At 40.4% G+C, this 16680-nt stretch overlaps 1 protein-coding gene across 1 annotated transcript in view; it reads left to right on the top strand.

The window, feature by feature from the left end:
• SLC26A7 (solute carrier family 26 member 7) overlaps positions 1–16680 on the top strand; it is an 87221-nt gene that overhangs the window by 25102 nt on the left and 45439 nt on the right. Inside the window, exons 3-4 of the mRNA XM_060243517.1 lie at positions 1364–1536; positions 13164–13328. Coding sequence (XP_060099500.1) covers positions 1364–1536; positions 13164–13328 — 338 coding nt within the window. The remainder of the gene's footprint in view (positions 1–1363; positions 1537–13163; positions 13329–16680) is intronic.

The following is a 16680-nucleotide window of genomic DNA, read 5'->3' as shown; positions in this document are numbered from 1 at the left end:
GGTGATTAACATGTGGAATTCACTGCCACAGGAGGTGGTGGCGGCCACAAGCATAGCCACCTTCAAGAGGGGTTTAGATAAAAATATGGAGCAGAGGTCCATCAGTGGCTATTAGCCACAGTGTGTTTGTGTGTATGTGTGTATGTGTGTATATATATATATATATATATATATATATATATATATATATATATATATATAATTTTTTTGCCACTGTGTGACACAGAGTGTTGGACTGGATGGGCCATTGGCCTGATCTAACATGGCTTCTCTTATGTTTTTATGTTCTTACTACTGGTTTAAGCTTTAAGTCCCAAAATTAGAGAGCAAGTTCATTTTGGTAACAAGCCCTCAAAGTGAGTGGGAGTCCCAACTATGCAATATCTTATTGAAGAAAATGAAAATAAATGTGGTGAGTACAAAAGAAGCAGCCGTTCTTTAAAGTGAGTGAGTTGGGTGATCCCAAGGGGTTAAAACTGAGCTAGAGAGTTGGACTCAATGGTCTTTCCTTCTAGTAGTGGAGAATTCATTTTGTGAGCTCAAGGGAAATTTTGGATCCAACTCCAATGTATTTTGAGCTAGAAATAAAGCTGTAGATTAGGTGAGATCTTTTGTGTTCGATGGAAGTAACTTACTGTAATATTTCAAAAAAATATTTCCATCAAGCATCTGAGATTGGATGTATATGCCATTGTTTGTGCATGTGCACACACACACACACTGTGCATGCACACACACACACATTTTACAGGACATATAAAATGGAGCTCTTCTGCCATGCCTTTAGTTGAGGCAGCGGGCATCTCTTTTCTTCAGGCCTCCCCTCCAGTGACCTCAGACCCGAATGATCATCTGGGTCCCAACTGGTTGCATCCGTTGAGACACTGATTAGCTGTTGTGGACAGTTTAAAATGTATTTTAATATGTAAACATTAGTTTAATGTTGTACTCTATGATGGAACCTGCCTTGAGCCTGCTTGTGGGGAGAGTAGGATACAAATCAAATCAAAATAAATAAAAACACTTTCCTGTGAGTAAGCCTCTTTGAATAGACCTGCTCAGAATTGCTCACATGTAAAATAGGGCATTGTTACAGCCTTTGATTTAATATTTGCATAAGGCATAAGTGGGGCTTTGAATATGGAAATAAAAATTGCATGTCAAGAGACAATGTTGAAACATGGTGTGTGCAAAAGATGAACACAGGAAGGTGGGTAGCTGGACTGCCTGACCGCAGAGCTGACACATGGACATAGCCATCGATTTCAATCACACTTCCTTCCTCCTAAGTAAGTGGGCCACAATATAAAAACAAACAGGGACTGCAGACAGTGGGAATTAAAATAGCTCTCTTCTTTTACAGGGACCTTTGCTTTAACCTCTTTGATATCTGCAAATGCTGTTGAGCGTCTTGTGCCTCCAATGAACAGCAGTTTTACAACAAGCAATCACTCCATAGTCTTGGGTCTATCTGATTTTGAAATGCAGAGAATTGGAGTCGCAGCAGCAGTTTCATTATTGGGAGGCCTCATTCAAGTAGGTATTCCTGAACAACCAATATGTAAAGGTAGATGCACAGTGCTTTGGACTTCAGAACACACCTTGGACTTCCTCTTTTGTCCCAGTTTCCAGGAGAAGCAGTACTGGTTTGTGCAGGAGCTGTGGTATGGCATTCTCCCACATGACCAAATACTCTTGACGTAGCCCAAGCAGTATGAGAAGGGACTGTGTGACAGCATCTTTAATACCATAAAGGCAAGGTTGGAAGAGGTCTTTAGGTATCAAGTCCTACATTAAGTTTAAAATAAAAACATGGTGCATTTCATTATGTGCTCTTGTCTTTGCCAAACCTCCTTAATCTCAACTGGTCAATATCTGAACCCTACTAAATGTACCACAAAGGTGACCTTGTTTCTACCCAGTTTTTGATTCAGCCTCTGGAAAACCAGGTTTTCATTACTTGATTTCACAGATTCTGTCTTCCTTCAGAGTGGCTACACATACAAATTGGGAGTTGATTCAAATACTGCCCTAATCAGATGAAGGCTACCCCCCTTCCCAACAATCCTGCTATACATCCAGGCATGCCAGGTAGCCAAGTTAGGGTTGCCAGCTCTGGATTGGGAAATACCTGGAGATTTTGGGAGTGTAGTTTGAGAAGGGCAGAGTATGGGAAGGGGAGAGATTTCAATGGGGTATAATGCCATAGAGTTCACCTTCCAAAGTGAGCATTTTTTCTCCTGATGGAGTGATCTCTGTTGTCCGGAGATCAGTTGTAATCCTAGAACTTCTTCAGCTGCCACCAGCTAAGTCCAACTCCATTGTTAGTGCCCTGGAAAATCTTATAGCCATCTTCATGGAGATCTACCACAAAGAAGGAATTTTGGGATAATCACTGTGTTCCAGTTGTGGTCCTCTTGTTGACACCTTCTGGTTGTTCCCCAAGTTAAGGTTGCCCATTTGGCATCTACCAAATCCTAGTCCTTTTCAGTAGTGGCTCCCACCTTGTGGAATGGGTTTCTTGAGAAGGTGACGGCGATGTGTGTGTGTTCTTTGGAAATTTTAGGAGTTAGTTGCTGTCAGGTTATTTTATTTGCCAGGGCTTTAAATGGTTATGTGAGCTGAAGGTATTTTCTTGAGGGGGATGATTATGAGGTTTTATTTATTTCTAGTATATCAATATTTTAATAAATAATACTTAAATATAAATTAAAATAAAATGGTGACTGATATCTGAATGACGTAGCATTTGAATTAATACAGGATGAACATTTTGCAAAACTTCTTCTTTCCTATTCATCTCCTGTTCATCTTGATGAGAAATTCCATCCTGGCTGCTTCCATGGCCTAAAGAGAACATTCATACTTTACATTGCATCCATGCACACCTGCATCCTCATCATTAAGAAAGCTGCTGATAGGCTCAGTGCAAAATTTTCACTGGCACTTCCTGTCCCTGCTTCACCATATCAGCCCCAATTTTTGTTTCACTTGCAGGTGGGCAAGTTTAACACAGAAAACTGATTATGTTCCTCCTCTGATCTAAATTTGCCAGGTACAAACAGATCTTTAATTTCTCAGCTTGAATTGATGAGAATAACTCCAGAATTTCTCTTCTATTCATTGACTTGGATCCTGCCAACCATTAATGGAATTATCAACATTCTTTTCTTTTCTGTTGCTCTTTTTGAGACTTATAAAGATTATTACTGGAAATGTGGGACTCATGTGGACAGACTGCCATGTGGATTGGGCAGAGGACAGGGGAGCAAAATTTGCTCTTTCTCCTTTTTCCACAAACCAGTTCTACTTAGAAAAGAGAGGCAGTTTCATCTGCTTTCTCTTCCTCATTGCAGCCCACTGATTTGTGTGGCTGATGCTGTTAGCACATGTGGGTGCTTTTTAACAGTAATAATGATGTTTCTGGGGTCAAAAGTGACTACTGAGTGGAAGGGAACATGAGATGTTCACTAGACCAAAGCTAATACTTTTTGCTACATATTTCTGCAGACAGAATTTAATTTTCTCTTTCTCAGTGTTTTGACCACACCAATGTGAAACACTGAATTTCTCTCAGAGGTACAGCTAGCATTGCTTTCCCAACAATCAGTATGCAGAGACATGTTGGAAAATGAAATTATAAAGATGCTAAAGATTGTTGAAGTTTACACTGGCTGTTGCCAAATTGTGTATGCCACCACTCAGAAATATAAAAGCCAGGTACTCATGTTACCACCAATGTTCCCTCTAAGCTGTGGAGTCTTGTGATCAGAAATTCTACTTTGTGAGCTACTAGCACTAAAGTTATGACCTAGTAGCATTAAAGTTGTGAGCTACTGCATAAATTAGTTTGCTTGGGGGCCATTTTTCGTGAGCCAAGACAAAAATGTGTGAGCCAGAGGCTAAAAAACTGTGAGCTAGCTCACACTAACTCAGCTTAGAGGGAACACTGGTTACCACAGTGCTCCACATTTCCCCTTTTCCCTCAGAGTCCTTCATTTCCTTTTCAGAATACTAAAAAAACTGCTTCCACCTGTATATTTCTGTGTGTGCTCTTATGTCATCTGAAGCAGCTCTGCTATGGAAACCTTCATTGTTGTGAGTGTGTCTGGCAGGGACTTCTGTGAAAATCTTCTTGGCAACCACCACAGATTGTGGAATCCTCCTCCAGGAGCTTTCTCATAAGCCACCCCCCCCCCCCCCAGCTTTCCAGCAGCCTATAAAAATATAGCTGTTTTTGAAGGCCTAAAACAAGATTTTATTTCATCTCTGAGTTTTATTTTGCTTTAACCTCTGTGTTGAATAAATTTGTATAATTTAACGGATTATATTGCTTTAAATGTGTTTTAACTTCCTAGGCTTTTTTTTCAATACAGAGAATAGTTGAATATAAATTACTTAACAAATGAATAAAACTAACCAAAGGTATCCAAAGGAAGAAATGCAGTAGAATCTCTTTTATGTCCAAGGTCCCTTTATTCTAGTTCTTGTCCTTATTGTGTGCCATTGCAGGATATTTCTGTCACAGTATCACAACTATAGGGCAAGACCAGATGCATGCATTTCAGAAACTGAGGGCCAAACTAGATGCTACAGTTTTTGAAGTGCCTTTTCCTGACCTGAAACAACTTTGAGGTAGGGGGGCAGGGAGAGTATTTCCTCTTTTTGACTGTTCCATACACGCAGAATGACCAAAATGAGGGAAATAATTCCCCTTGACTCTGTTTCTGGTCAGGAAAAGGCATGGAGAGGAAGACAGGAGGCCCTTCTTCCCCTCTCCTCATACTGCAGTTCTCAGCTCAATTGGTCTCTCCTTTATTTTTAGACAGACGGTTCCTGCAGCTACCATATGGCTGCTGGGACAGAGTGTTAAGTCCATGTTAAAAACACAACATCTTGTTTGGCCCAGAGTGGTCTGTTTCAGAGCTTCCGTGCCCCACAGTGCAGACCCATATGGTGATTCAGTTCGTGGCTGTCCTGGCTGATCCACATCTTGGCAAGGACCAGTCCAGTTAAGTACGGACACTGTAGTCTGATTTGTGTAGCATGCCGCATTCATTATATTGGTTTCTCAGTACATCCCTAATGAATTCAAGCCATGGAAATAAGAATACATCTAAAGCCTGTAAACTTTGATAACAGAGTGGTTGAGTGGAAGAACTAGCTTTATGGTTAAAATTGCCACACTGTAAGATAATGCTAACAGTGACATGCAATGTGAAGTTGTGTTCTGTACTAATTACATGTGTCCCATCAGAGTCATCTGATAAAGTGAGCACTTACAAAAAATTATGAGGGAATACATTCCAGTCTTTAAGGTACTGCTGGACTCCTGTGTTATGTGCTTCTATATTATTTGCTCTTAAAGATAAAAGAAAAGGACCTGTAGTTTCAGCTCCTCTTTTTGTACCCAAATTGGCTTTGTTTCTGATTGGAAGCAGTCATAGTTCCAGCCAGGTAGCCTAAGAGTGTTTTCATAGTGTGGCATTAACCTGACTCAAATCTATTTCTACCCCATTTGTAAGTGCAGTGAGATTGTTTCTTTTCAGGCAGCAAATAAAGCTGCATGCAAAACACACATGGAAAGGTTTACATATTTCTGATGATACCACTTCCCCGCCCCCTCCCGTGGTGGCTGCCTTAATATTTTTTTTTTCAAAAAACGCTTTTTGTATTATATCAACATACTGTTATTTAAGTGATGAACTGATTGGTCAGTTTCCTTCTCTTGCTACATTGCCTTGCTAGCCAGGCTTTTTTCATGTTGATGCTCTCCAGTTTGGAGTACTGGCAGCTTGGGGGAAAGGGGAGCTGTCCCAAGTCCTGAGGGAGGAATTGGTGGAAATTGGCACCACCTTATATATGACTACAGGCACTCCCCCCCTTGTGTTCAAATGGGATCTTGGTCATTTGAATTATTCTCCCTCCCCCATTTTAATAGTCTTATGAAAAACAGAAATAATCAACCAAGAAGGCCCACATAATTTATCTGTCCCCTTCCAAACTAACAGAGGAAAAGGAAATGGGCAGCAAGCTGCTAGAACAAGCAAGATTTACTTATCATATCATACCATACCATACCAAACCTTTAATGGCATAATAGATTGAAATAAAAATACACAGAATATAAAAATTTAAACATTGGAGATAAAATCAAAATGAAACCGAGCTTACAGATGCATTCAAACATGGTCAGAATTAAATTTAAGGATGTCAGCCAGAAATTTTGCCACAGCCTCACTAACCACCCCCTCAGTATCACTCAATAAATAAGAACAGGGTGGCAGAATAGACAAATCTGGGGAAAAAGAAAGCTTGCCAAATAAATCTTTACGGAGGTTATGGTAAAAAGAACAAAGCAATATATGCTGGATTGAGTCAGGAGTATTCGCTCCACAGGAGCAAAGTCTGTCAGCTAAAGGGACTTGCTGATATCTCCCTTGTAAAACTTTGGAGGGAAATGCATTTAGTCTAGCCAACATAAATGCCCTGCGATGACTTGGAATGGTTAAGTCTGATAGATAATTGGGCATTTTGCCACAGAAAGCATAGAGACCTAAGGAAGCTGGAGAGCAAATATAAGGGTCTGTTGGCCGTAGATTTACTTATTAATTTATATCTTAAAACAGTTTTATCTCTTGGTTCAAGGCAGCTTACAATAATAATTAAAGCATCCCCAACTAAAGCCAAATCCCACCCCCTCATACAAAAAAAAGGAAAAGTCCAACTTAAGGAGTTGTATTCAGAAATATTAGTATTATCTTGGAAGACATCAAAACTTTGAAAGTCTTAAGATAATTAATCACTTTTTTTTTGGGGGGGGGCACATGTTTGCCCATTAGACCAGTCTCAGGGCTTCAACAGTATCAGTTCCATATGTATATATGGATCGGTTCCTAATACATTGCCTCCCAGCCTATCCTGGCAGCCTTTACTGTAAGCCAGTCTCTCAGATTTACCCTTAAAAAAACCAGGACAAAATTTAAGTCCAGTGGCAACTTCAAGACCAACAAAGTTTTATTGAAGGTATAATCTTCCATGCATCTACACTTCTTCAAATACAATTAAATGGAAATTCCCAGTCCATACATATAGGTAGAGGTTGACCAGTAAATTAGCATACAGCATATTTAATAGAAAAGATTCAAGGACCAAACAAGAATAATGAGTTTGAATCTGTTAAATATATTCATTATGCTGTTTACTGATTTACTGCTCACCCTTTCCTCATATGTATTGACTTCAGGGCTCAAGAAGAATGTTTAAAAGTTCATGGAGGCACCCGTGTGTTTCTCCTTCATTTCCCTCTTGAGAGTTCTGGCACCTCTTTTTCCAGTAAAAAAGCTCTGGTGGATTGGTAGTTTCCATTTCATTGTATCTGAAGACATATGCATGCACATGAAAGCTTATACCTTGAATAAAAAAATTGTTGGTGTTAAAGGTGCTACTGGACTAAAAAGTTTGTTCTAATGCTCCAGACCAATATGGCCAATATGGCTGCCAGACCAATATGGCTGTCCACCTGAATTTACCTTTAAACAACCATAGCTGTTGAGGCATGTCCAGATGAGCACCCCAAGGAATTTCTGGAGGAAAGGTCAAAATTTGAGTTGGAGTGCCCCTTGTTCCACCAGCTGCTGAGCCTGTGTACAAATACACTGAAAATCTGACATTTATGATATGGAAATGACTACTATAAAGAAATTTTATAAAATGTTATATAGTCTTCCGAATTTGGGGCAAAAGTATACCTTTCTTTGATAGGCAACTAAAAATAGCCTTTTGAAAAAGTCTAATTTTCTGCACTGAGTTTTGTTAACAGTCATATTTGAAAGGCCATGTTATTAGTTACTGATAGACACTATCAGAAAGAAAACAACTTTTGTTCTCATTCAGTATGGAAACAGAAGCTAATCAGTGTATTCTGTTGTAATCACTATTTGTCAAATGAAGAGGCAAGAAACGCTTTTGAACTAATGCATAATAGTTGCAGCCTGAATTGTGGGAAACCTTATTTCTGTTCTCTTCTGGGTTTTATTCAGTTATATATTTCTGCAGAGCCATGATTTCACCCTCTGTGCTGTTGTCTTTATTCCCCCCCCGCCCCCGCGCTTTTTCTACCATCTCAATTTATAATGTCCCATGACATTAAACCATGGCAAATCAAATGAAGGTTACAGTCAGACTCTGACCTTTCCCATCTAGCTATCCAACACCTACTATGTGCATGATTTGTACCTAAAATTGTCATAAGCAGTTGGTGCAGTCCATGCTTCATCCCATAATTGTCTCAGACAGAGCTTTTTTTGTAGAAAAAGCCCAGCAATAACTCATTTACATATTATGCCACACACCCCTGAGGCCAAGCCAGCCAGAACTGTATTCCTGTGAGTTCCTGCTCAGAAAAAGCCCTGGTCTCAGTGAATATTCAAGCTGTCAGAATGAAATACAGAACAGTGCTTTATTAGGTACTAACCACCTTGTATATTTCTTATGCTAGTTTTCACCAATATGATGTAATGCCTTTAACTCTGGCTGCTATTATGACACTCCTTTCCCACTGTTGGTAAACATATTCTTCCTTTTATTTTTTATTTTTAAATTGCAGTTCTGGGCAACATATACTCCCGTAGCCCCTGACAATCACCTGCCGTTTCAGAGTTGTCTTTAAGTCCAGCCCAATATAGAGTGCATTAAAAGTCATCCAACTCTGAGGTTACATAATCATGGGTCAGTGAGGACAGATTGTCCAGGAAAGATGAGAGCTGGCAAATCAGATGCAGCTGATAGAAGGAACCAACCTGCTTTGCAAACAGCAAGACTGTCCCTAGGCTTTTAATCTGCTCTGAAAAAGCCATCTCAACTTCCATCTAGGAGTGGATCCAAACATCTAGGCAGCAACATAACAAGATAAATCCACAGGGAAAAGCACTGGAGAGGCAGGTAACAATGCCAGACTGGATACCCATAGCCAGAGAAACTGATGTGGTTTGAAGTCATTTTGAAGTGGAATTTGGGGGAAGATTCTGGCTCCAGATACAGGGCAAACTATTCTCTCTATAGTTGGGAGGCAGGAATTGACCCCAGTGAGCTAACAGATGGGGTCTATGATTGGCCCAAGGTGAGGAGGATGTATGTCTGGGGTTCTGGGAATGTTTCCAAATAAGGAAAGAGAGGAGAATATCTGGGCAGAGAGGAGGTATTTTGGAAGCAGTTGAGTTCCATGACCTCTCATCACACTGGACTAAAGAGGTCCTCTTAGTGAGGAATGCTGATGTAGACATAGTTATTTTCTGCAGCTGAGAGAAAATGCAGTACATTTTGCAGAGCTTGATCTTAGCTATAATTGGCATTCAGGACTTGGACTAAATATGGATGAGATTTTAAGGGACAGATGACAATAACACAATGTGAAAAGGAGCATTAATATGTATCTTTTAATATTATGAGCTGAAAAAAATACTCCCTGGAAAAGACCATGCCTTCCCACTGATAGGGCTCTAAGAAATTAAGAACTGTCAAAGAAGTTCACCCACTGCTACCTGAGTGCTGAGCCCTTGGAAAAATAATTAATTTGTTGAGCAGAAAATGGAATTATATACCACCACCCTTAAAACTTGTGGAAAAGTATAACACCTATTACTTTTTCAAACTGGTTTACATGATTGATTTTCTGAGTCAACTGTATCTTTTAAAACCTCTGTTTGTTTATTACTATTAGCAAGAGAGTTTCATAATATAAACTGTTGCAGATCTCTACTGTCAACATACTAGTCCCAGTTTGTCTCCATCCAGACAACAGCAGTGTCCAAGAGGTGGTCCCTGTCTCTTGGCCTTCTCAACAAAGTGTCAGTTCGACAGCCTGTCTGGTGCTATTTAAATATTTATATTGTTGATCAGGCTTGTAAAAAGAGAGTGACGCCCTAATCCATGGCATATTTTCAGATAATTAGCCCTACCCTGTCTTTCTCAAGATGACACTTGGCCAAAGACTCATCTAAACTAGCCACTTCTATTTCACACTGCTGATGTTGGAAGGACATCATGGATTTCCCATGTCCATTTGTCCTTGGCCACATTCCTTTTTATTTCACAATCATTCCATTTCAGTGGTAGAAACATGATGTGTATGATGGGTCAAGTAGTGCAACTTTTCTAAATGCAATTGAGAGAAAAAAATAGTGACCATAATCTAACATATTTAAACACACTGATTTTAAAAATCTTCAGCACCTATTTTGTTGGACTATGGCTGATAACTCCACTGAGGTTAGTAATGAAATTAGTCATCCCCCCACTTCTCAGACTGGGATATGTACAGGGCTGACCTTGCCACTAGGCAAACTAGGTGATGGCCTAGGGCACTGGCACCAAATTGGGTACCCCCCATGAGACTCAGTGATGTTATCAGTGCAGCGGGGGGGGGGGGGGGCACCAGAAGTTAACCTTGCCTAGGGTGCCAGACAGTCTAGAGCCAGCCCTGGATATATATTGCTCATAGCATCCCAATTCCATCACTATGCTAATGGTTATAATATGCTATCTAATTTGCCACCCGAAAAGGCAAGGGATCTATCTGTAAGTTAGACCAAAGTTGAATTCATGTCTTCTTTTTCCGGCATTCCATATTAGATGGAATTTATTAATTTCATTATGTCCTACATCCTCAACCCAAAAGCCTGGCAGAAAATCTCTCCCTTCCAGGCCCTGCACAATTGCATAAGGTCATGCAAGGCTCTGATAGAGTTCAACGGAGAGTTCCACCAGGTTGGGGTTAGAAATGAGAAAGCTCTGGCCCTGGTTAAGGTCAGCCATATGTTTTTAGGGCCAAGGAACACCAGTAGACTGCTGTCCAAGGAGTGTAACACTCTCCTGGGGACATAACAAAGGAGATGTTCCCATGGATATATTGGACCCTGACCACTCAAGGTCTTGTAGGTCAATACCAAAACCTTGAACTTGACTCAGTGTTCCACCAGAAGCCAGTGCAGCTGGCACAGCACAGGTTGTATATGTGCCGTATGTGCCATTCCTGTCAGGACTCGTGCCACTGCATTCTGGGCCAGTTGGAGCTTCCGGGTCAGTCTCAAGGCTCAAGTCATTATGATGTGCCATTTTTAAAGATACTGCAACAGTATACATTTCAATGTTGGGTACACTGCAAACAACCCAGTTTATATGATTGATGTCTATATGAGGTTCTGGCCAGCCCTGCATGTTCATGGAGGCTACTGTGTAGACATGTGGGGCTGCTGGCCATATGAACCAGCCCATGTTCATCTGATCTATTCTGAATACTATTTTAATAGTATTCTGAAATCAATTAATACATCTGCATCTAGTTATAGACTTTTCTTTGTCAAATATTAAATATTTGTAGTCAGCTTTGAATCTCCCAAATTCAGTATAAAACGAATTATCTGGTAAGCCACAACATCTTGTTGAGACCACTCAAGATTGGGAACAGTGACAGCAGAGTTAGGACATCATCACAAAAGTTGGATATACATTGGAATTATGATAAATGATGTGGAAAGGCTGAAACAAACAAACAAAAAAACCAAATTAAGACATTGAGCTGTTCCAAGTAAAGGTGCTGAAAACCTCACAATGAACAGGTTCAGGAGGCAAACAGGCTGTGCTCGACAGCTGTAATAATTCATGAGCCAAGTCTTGGATCTGTTTGCCTCACCACTGTCTGCTGCTAAACAGCTTTATGGCTGTGCACTAGCTGTACAGTTTCAGTTCTGTGTCCTTCTGCCTTGCAAGCTACTTTTGCATCTGCAGAGCAGGTGAATCAGTTCTCTTCAAGAGTTGTGGGTTAGGGTTAGGTCAAGGTCATGGTTGAATCAGTTAATTAAATGATGCTGGGGGGGGGGGAGGTACTGTGACTTCCATAAGCCTGTGCAAAAATACACATGTGCACAATAATCTTAACAATAACATGAGCTCAAATGAACATCAGACAATAATAATTTTTAATGAACACAGTGTTTACTTAAAACCACTCACTGATTAATGTGCTGTCTTTTTAGCATAATTGGTTGCCAAGCATTGACAATGGTTTTCTGGTGGTAGAGGAGCTATGATTCTCATTGGTCTGTGTGATAATGTGCATATGTGAAATACTGCCAATTGTATTGCATTGTGCTGTGCTGAAAGCTAACCCATTTTAGGATGGGAATTAGGCTGAGAATCAGTGACCACTGAAACCCCATGAGGTTTTGCATGCTTCTTTGAAGCACTACAAGTACCTGCAGTTTAAACTGGTGTGCTGAGTCAACAGTGGGATCATTGATAATAGCACAACCAACCACTTTCCATTCTCTTCAAAAAAAGATTGGAAGTTTCATATCTTAAAAGACAAGAAAGAAAAACTGCATCCACTGCCTCAGCCAATGGAGAGAGAGATAAATGCACATAACCTTTTGCAAGGTTACTAGAAATAGCAGAAAATGAATACCTGTGGACTCTTTCATCTGCTATACATTGATGCCTAGAACATTCTGATCAACATCCATATTTTACTGAAACAGTGACCATCTTATAATGAAAAATGGTGTAGCCTGTGCTACAACCACCTCTCAGTAAAGGATGCTGAAAACAGTTTCTTTCCAGCACAGGGTTTCTAGAAAAATAAATGTAGACAGCCCAGCAAGAAGTCTTGGTAAACAGTGCTTAATGATTTGAATGATTCATTTCCCCCCTCATTTAAGTACATGAACAAGGTGCTCATTAATCAGGTGCAAAGCTCCCTTGGAACTCATGTGTAACAAAAATAGCAATGTAGCATTAGATATAAAGATAACTCTGTTTAGGATTGCACTGTAAATTGGCCTCCAAACAGTGAGAATAGAAACTTTCCTGATTTTTTTTTTTTTTGCAGCATAGCTCCAATTTACAGTTTATTGTGTTTACCTGTTAGAGCAGCTGAGACTATAACACAATATAAGCTGAATTCTGAGAAGTCACGTCACTAAATATGCAAAAACCATATAACAGTGATCACGTGTTGAAAGTTTATTCATGGTATGCAATGCACAATTTAAAAAAACTTCAATGTGTGGTTAGCTCGCACAACCATCTTGTCTCATGTTGTTACAATCTTAGCATCAATCACTGCATTCTAATGTAACCTCTGCTCTGTATCTCTGATTTTTCAGGTTGCAATGTTTGTGCTACACTTGGGCAGTGCCACCTTCTTGCTCACAGAGCCAGTGATAAGCGCAATGACAACAGGAGCGGCCACACATGTCGTGACTTCACAAGTGAAATACCTTCTGGGAATGAAAATGCCCTATATTTCAGGACCCCTGGGATTCTTTTATGTGAGTCGATAAGTGGAGTCTGGCCATGTAGCCTTTGCTCCCATCTGCATTTTAGCTAATCTTGAGGTGTCAGCCTTGGGCCACCATGAGCTCTTGATGGGGTTTGCATCTAAATTTCTCTCACTCTACAGATGTGCCACACAATTGGTTTATCCCAATTGTTCTTTAGCAAAACCAGGTGAGATATACGAGTGTCAGGTGCTGAGGTACATGGAGAATCAGGCCACAAGTAATCCTACCAGATCACTTTAGTGAAGAGGGTAATATTAACAATATGAACGCTCAAAATAAATAGAACTGTGTATGGCATGAAGTGCAGCTGGAGGACCTTGACCCTTATTTTCCAAACCATTCCAGAGAATTATCAGTAAAACTTATTCCTCCCCACCCCTGCAGGATTGCTCTGAGGATTCAGCAATGACATGGACATTAAAAAAAGCTCTTGTGCTTTCCTTTCTTGATAAGGCTTGTGGCCTCCCTCCCTTCCTCCTCTAGCAACTCCTCCTCCTCTTTATGACATCCTATGCATATCTGTCTGTCTATCTGTCTACAACTTGCTCTTACATGGGATTCCCAAAACAGCCCCCTTGTGCTTATTTTCAGGATCAATGCCCAGGGGTGTCGAATCAGGCCCTTGGAGGGCTGTTATCAGGCCCCTGAGCAACTGGCTGTCATCTGCTTCCTTCTCCCTCTCTCTTGCTTCCTTCTACATAACAGCTTGCTTTGCAGGGCTCGCTCAATGGCACAGGAGCTACAGAGCAAAGTCTATATTTTCTCCATTGGCTGAGGCTTGGGGAGGAAGTGGGGAGGGAGAGCTTGCTTTGCCAGGCTCTTTCAATTGCACAGCAGACCTACTGAGCCAAGCGTCTCTTTCTTCTATTGGCTGAGGCTCATTTCCCTCCTGGTCCCCTGGGGAAGGAAGGAAAGAAGAAGAGGAATTGCAGATTTATACCCCGTCCTTCTCTCTGAATCAGAGACTCAGACCAGTTTACAATCTGCTATATCTTCTCCCTCCACAACAGACACCCTGTGAGGTGGGTGGGGCTGCGAGGGCTCTCACAGCAGCTGTCCTTTAAAGGACAACTCCTGTGATAGCTATGACTAACCCAATGCCATTTCAGCAGCTGCAAGTGGAAGAATGGGGAATCAAACCTGGTTCTCCCAGATAAGAGTCCACACACTTAACCACTATACCAAACTGGCTCTCAGAGCTTCCTTTGTTCAGTTCCCTGGATCCCATCGGAGAGATACAAAGAAAGCACCTTTAAGACCAACGAGTGCCAATGGTTAAGCATGTTTTATTTTAAGGGTTTTTTTAAAAAAAAATTCTAATTGTGTTTATATCTCTGCTAACTAATCTTAAATAGCTGCACATACAACCCAGCCTGACATGACTCAGCCCAACAAGATCTCATTTATGTCAGATCCGGCCCTCATAACAAATGAGTTATGTACAATGTACAATTTTATGCTATGCAAAGCAGTACCAATTCTTCATATCAATAGTACAAATTCATATCGTTCCAAACATATACCAATATACCAAACAAATCATAATAGCCAGATTTCCAAGATTCTGAATAGGCAATGTCTCTTTAAATCCACACGCTGTAATGCTCCTCCAAAAAACCGACCAACTTCAATGTGGACAGACCAGTGTCCACAATAATGACGGACCGATATTCTGGAGTACTTTGAAGAGATCTCACAGAGAACCGGATAGAGAGAAAAAGAACTTGTCCTTTCCAGAACTTCAAGATGGTTTTGATAGCCTTTGTCTGCTTGATCCCTCATTTTCACAATAATTTCTGACAGAGCCACAGAATACAACTCTTATGCACAGATCAACATACAGTCTCTGTTGAAGTCTCTGTGTGTCATAAAATGTAATGGCAGGTAGCAAAGACATAAACTTTATAAAGGACACATAAACTCAAAGATTTTTTTTAAAAAAAATGCTCAATAAAACATGCTTAAAAGATTAGCACTCTTGCAATATTTTATTTAACAGTCTCTGATAACTGAAGGAAGCATTTGTGATAGAACCACTATTTGGGGGGCAAGCCAAGGCTGGAATGGTTGACTGCAAGCTGAATCCTGGTTTCACAAACCAGCCATAGTTAAAGTAAACCTGGGTTTCATATTATGTCTGAACCAAGCACTTTTATGCTTTGCAGGATCTCCAGAATCCAGCAGAATACAACCTGCAAGCTGCTCCATTAGTCAACAGTATTCTAAGTTTTTGTTTCTTTTTAGTATGTTGTTAAAAAGATGCAAAAGGCAACACCATTTTTTTAAACCCCTGGATTTATTATGTAGGATTAGAGTTGACATTTTTGTTTAAAGTGGTTATTTTATTTTTATTAGAAGAGACAGCTCCCTCTTAAAGGGACTGGTAGAAATTAGACAAAATCACATGTGCATGTCAGCACATATGGGCTTCTTTGGAGGGGGGCCAGTGTCACTATCCTGAACACAGTGCAATAAATTTGGTAATTGGAGTTGCCATGGTTTTTAGCTTTTATATAAAAAATAGAGTTAAATAATTATGTGCAGCTCAGCATGCAGAACTGCATAGCAAAAGGCAAATTTGGAAACAGTTTCATTGTTTGGTTTGGTTTTCTTTGGGTTTTTTTTTAACAATTCTACCTTTTAATCTTAGCATATTGCTTAATTCTTCCTTTTTTGTATTCTTTTTCACAGCTGCCACTTATTTAAACCTCTCCCTCTCTCTTTTTGGCACAAAAAGGGCTGCGTAGTGGGGACCAAGATTGTTAATAGAGTGGAATAGGAAAGTCATAAGGAAAACAAGCCAATGAAACATTTTTTAAAAAATTGAATGAGATCATAATTTAGTATGAGCAAATATGACATATATGCCGAGAACAACTCTACTTTGAAGGTGCAGATCCCACGAGATACATAAGGGAGCTTTGATATGAACCACAGTTTACACCAACCAATAATTCAGTTCAACCACACATGTTGTTGTATTTAAGACTCTCCTTATATCTGATGCGGCTGCCACCTCTTTTGCAGTTAGTGTCACAGAAGCTGAGGTCTGTGCGAAAGCATAACCATTTGGTTCCTCATATCACACAAGTAATGCCTCTTCCCGGGGCCAATTCCAAGTTTTATGGACCCTTAGTGACAGAGTATATAAACAAGCTGCCTTTTAGGGTTGTCAGGTCTGTGTTGAAAAATACCTGGAGACTTTGGGGGTGGATCCAGGAGAGAACAGGGTTTGGGGAGGGGAGAGGGGGTCTCAGCATGGTACAATGCCATACAGTCACTTCAAAGCAGCCATTTTCTCTGGGGGAGCTGATCTCTGCCAGCTGAAGATCAGTTGTAA

This window comes from Heteronotia binoei, chromosome 7 (assembly GCF_032191835.1).
Source record: "Heteronotia binoei isolate CCM8104 ecotype False Entrance Well chromosome 7, APGP_CSIRO_Hbin_v1, whole genome shotgun sequence".
Lineage (NCBI taxonomy): Eukaryota > Metazoa > Chordata > Lepidosauria > Squamata > Gekkonidae > Heteronotia > Heteronotia binoei.
The sequence above is the reverse complement of the archived record's forward strand: the minus strand, read 5'-3'. Positions and strand labels throughout refer to the sequence as shown.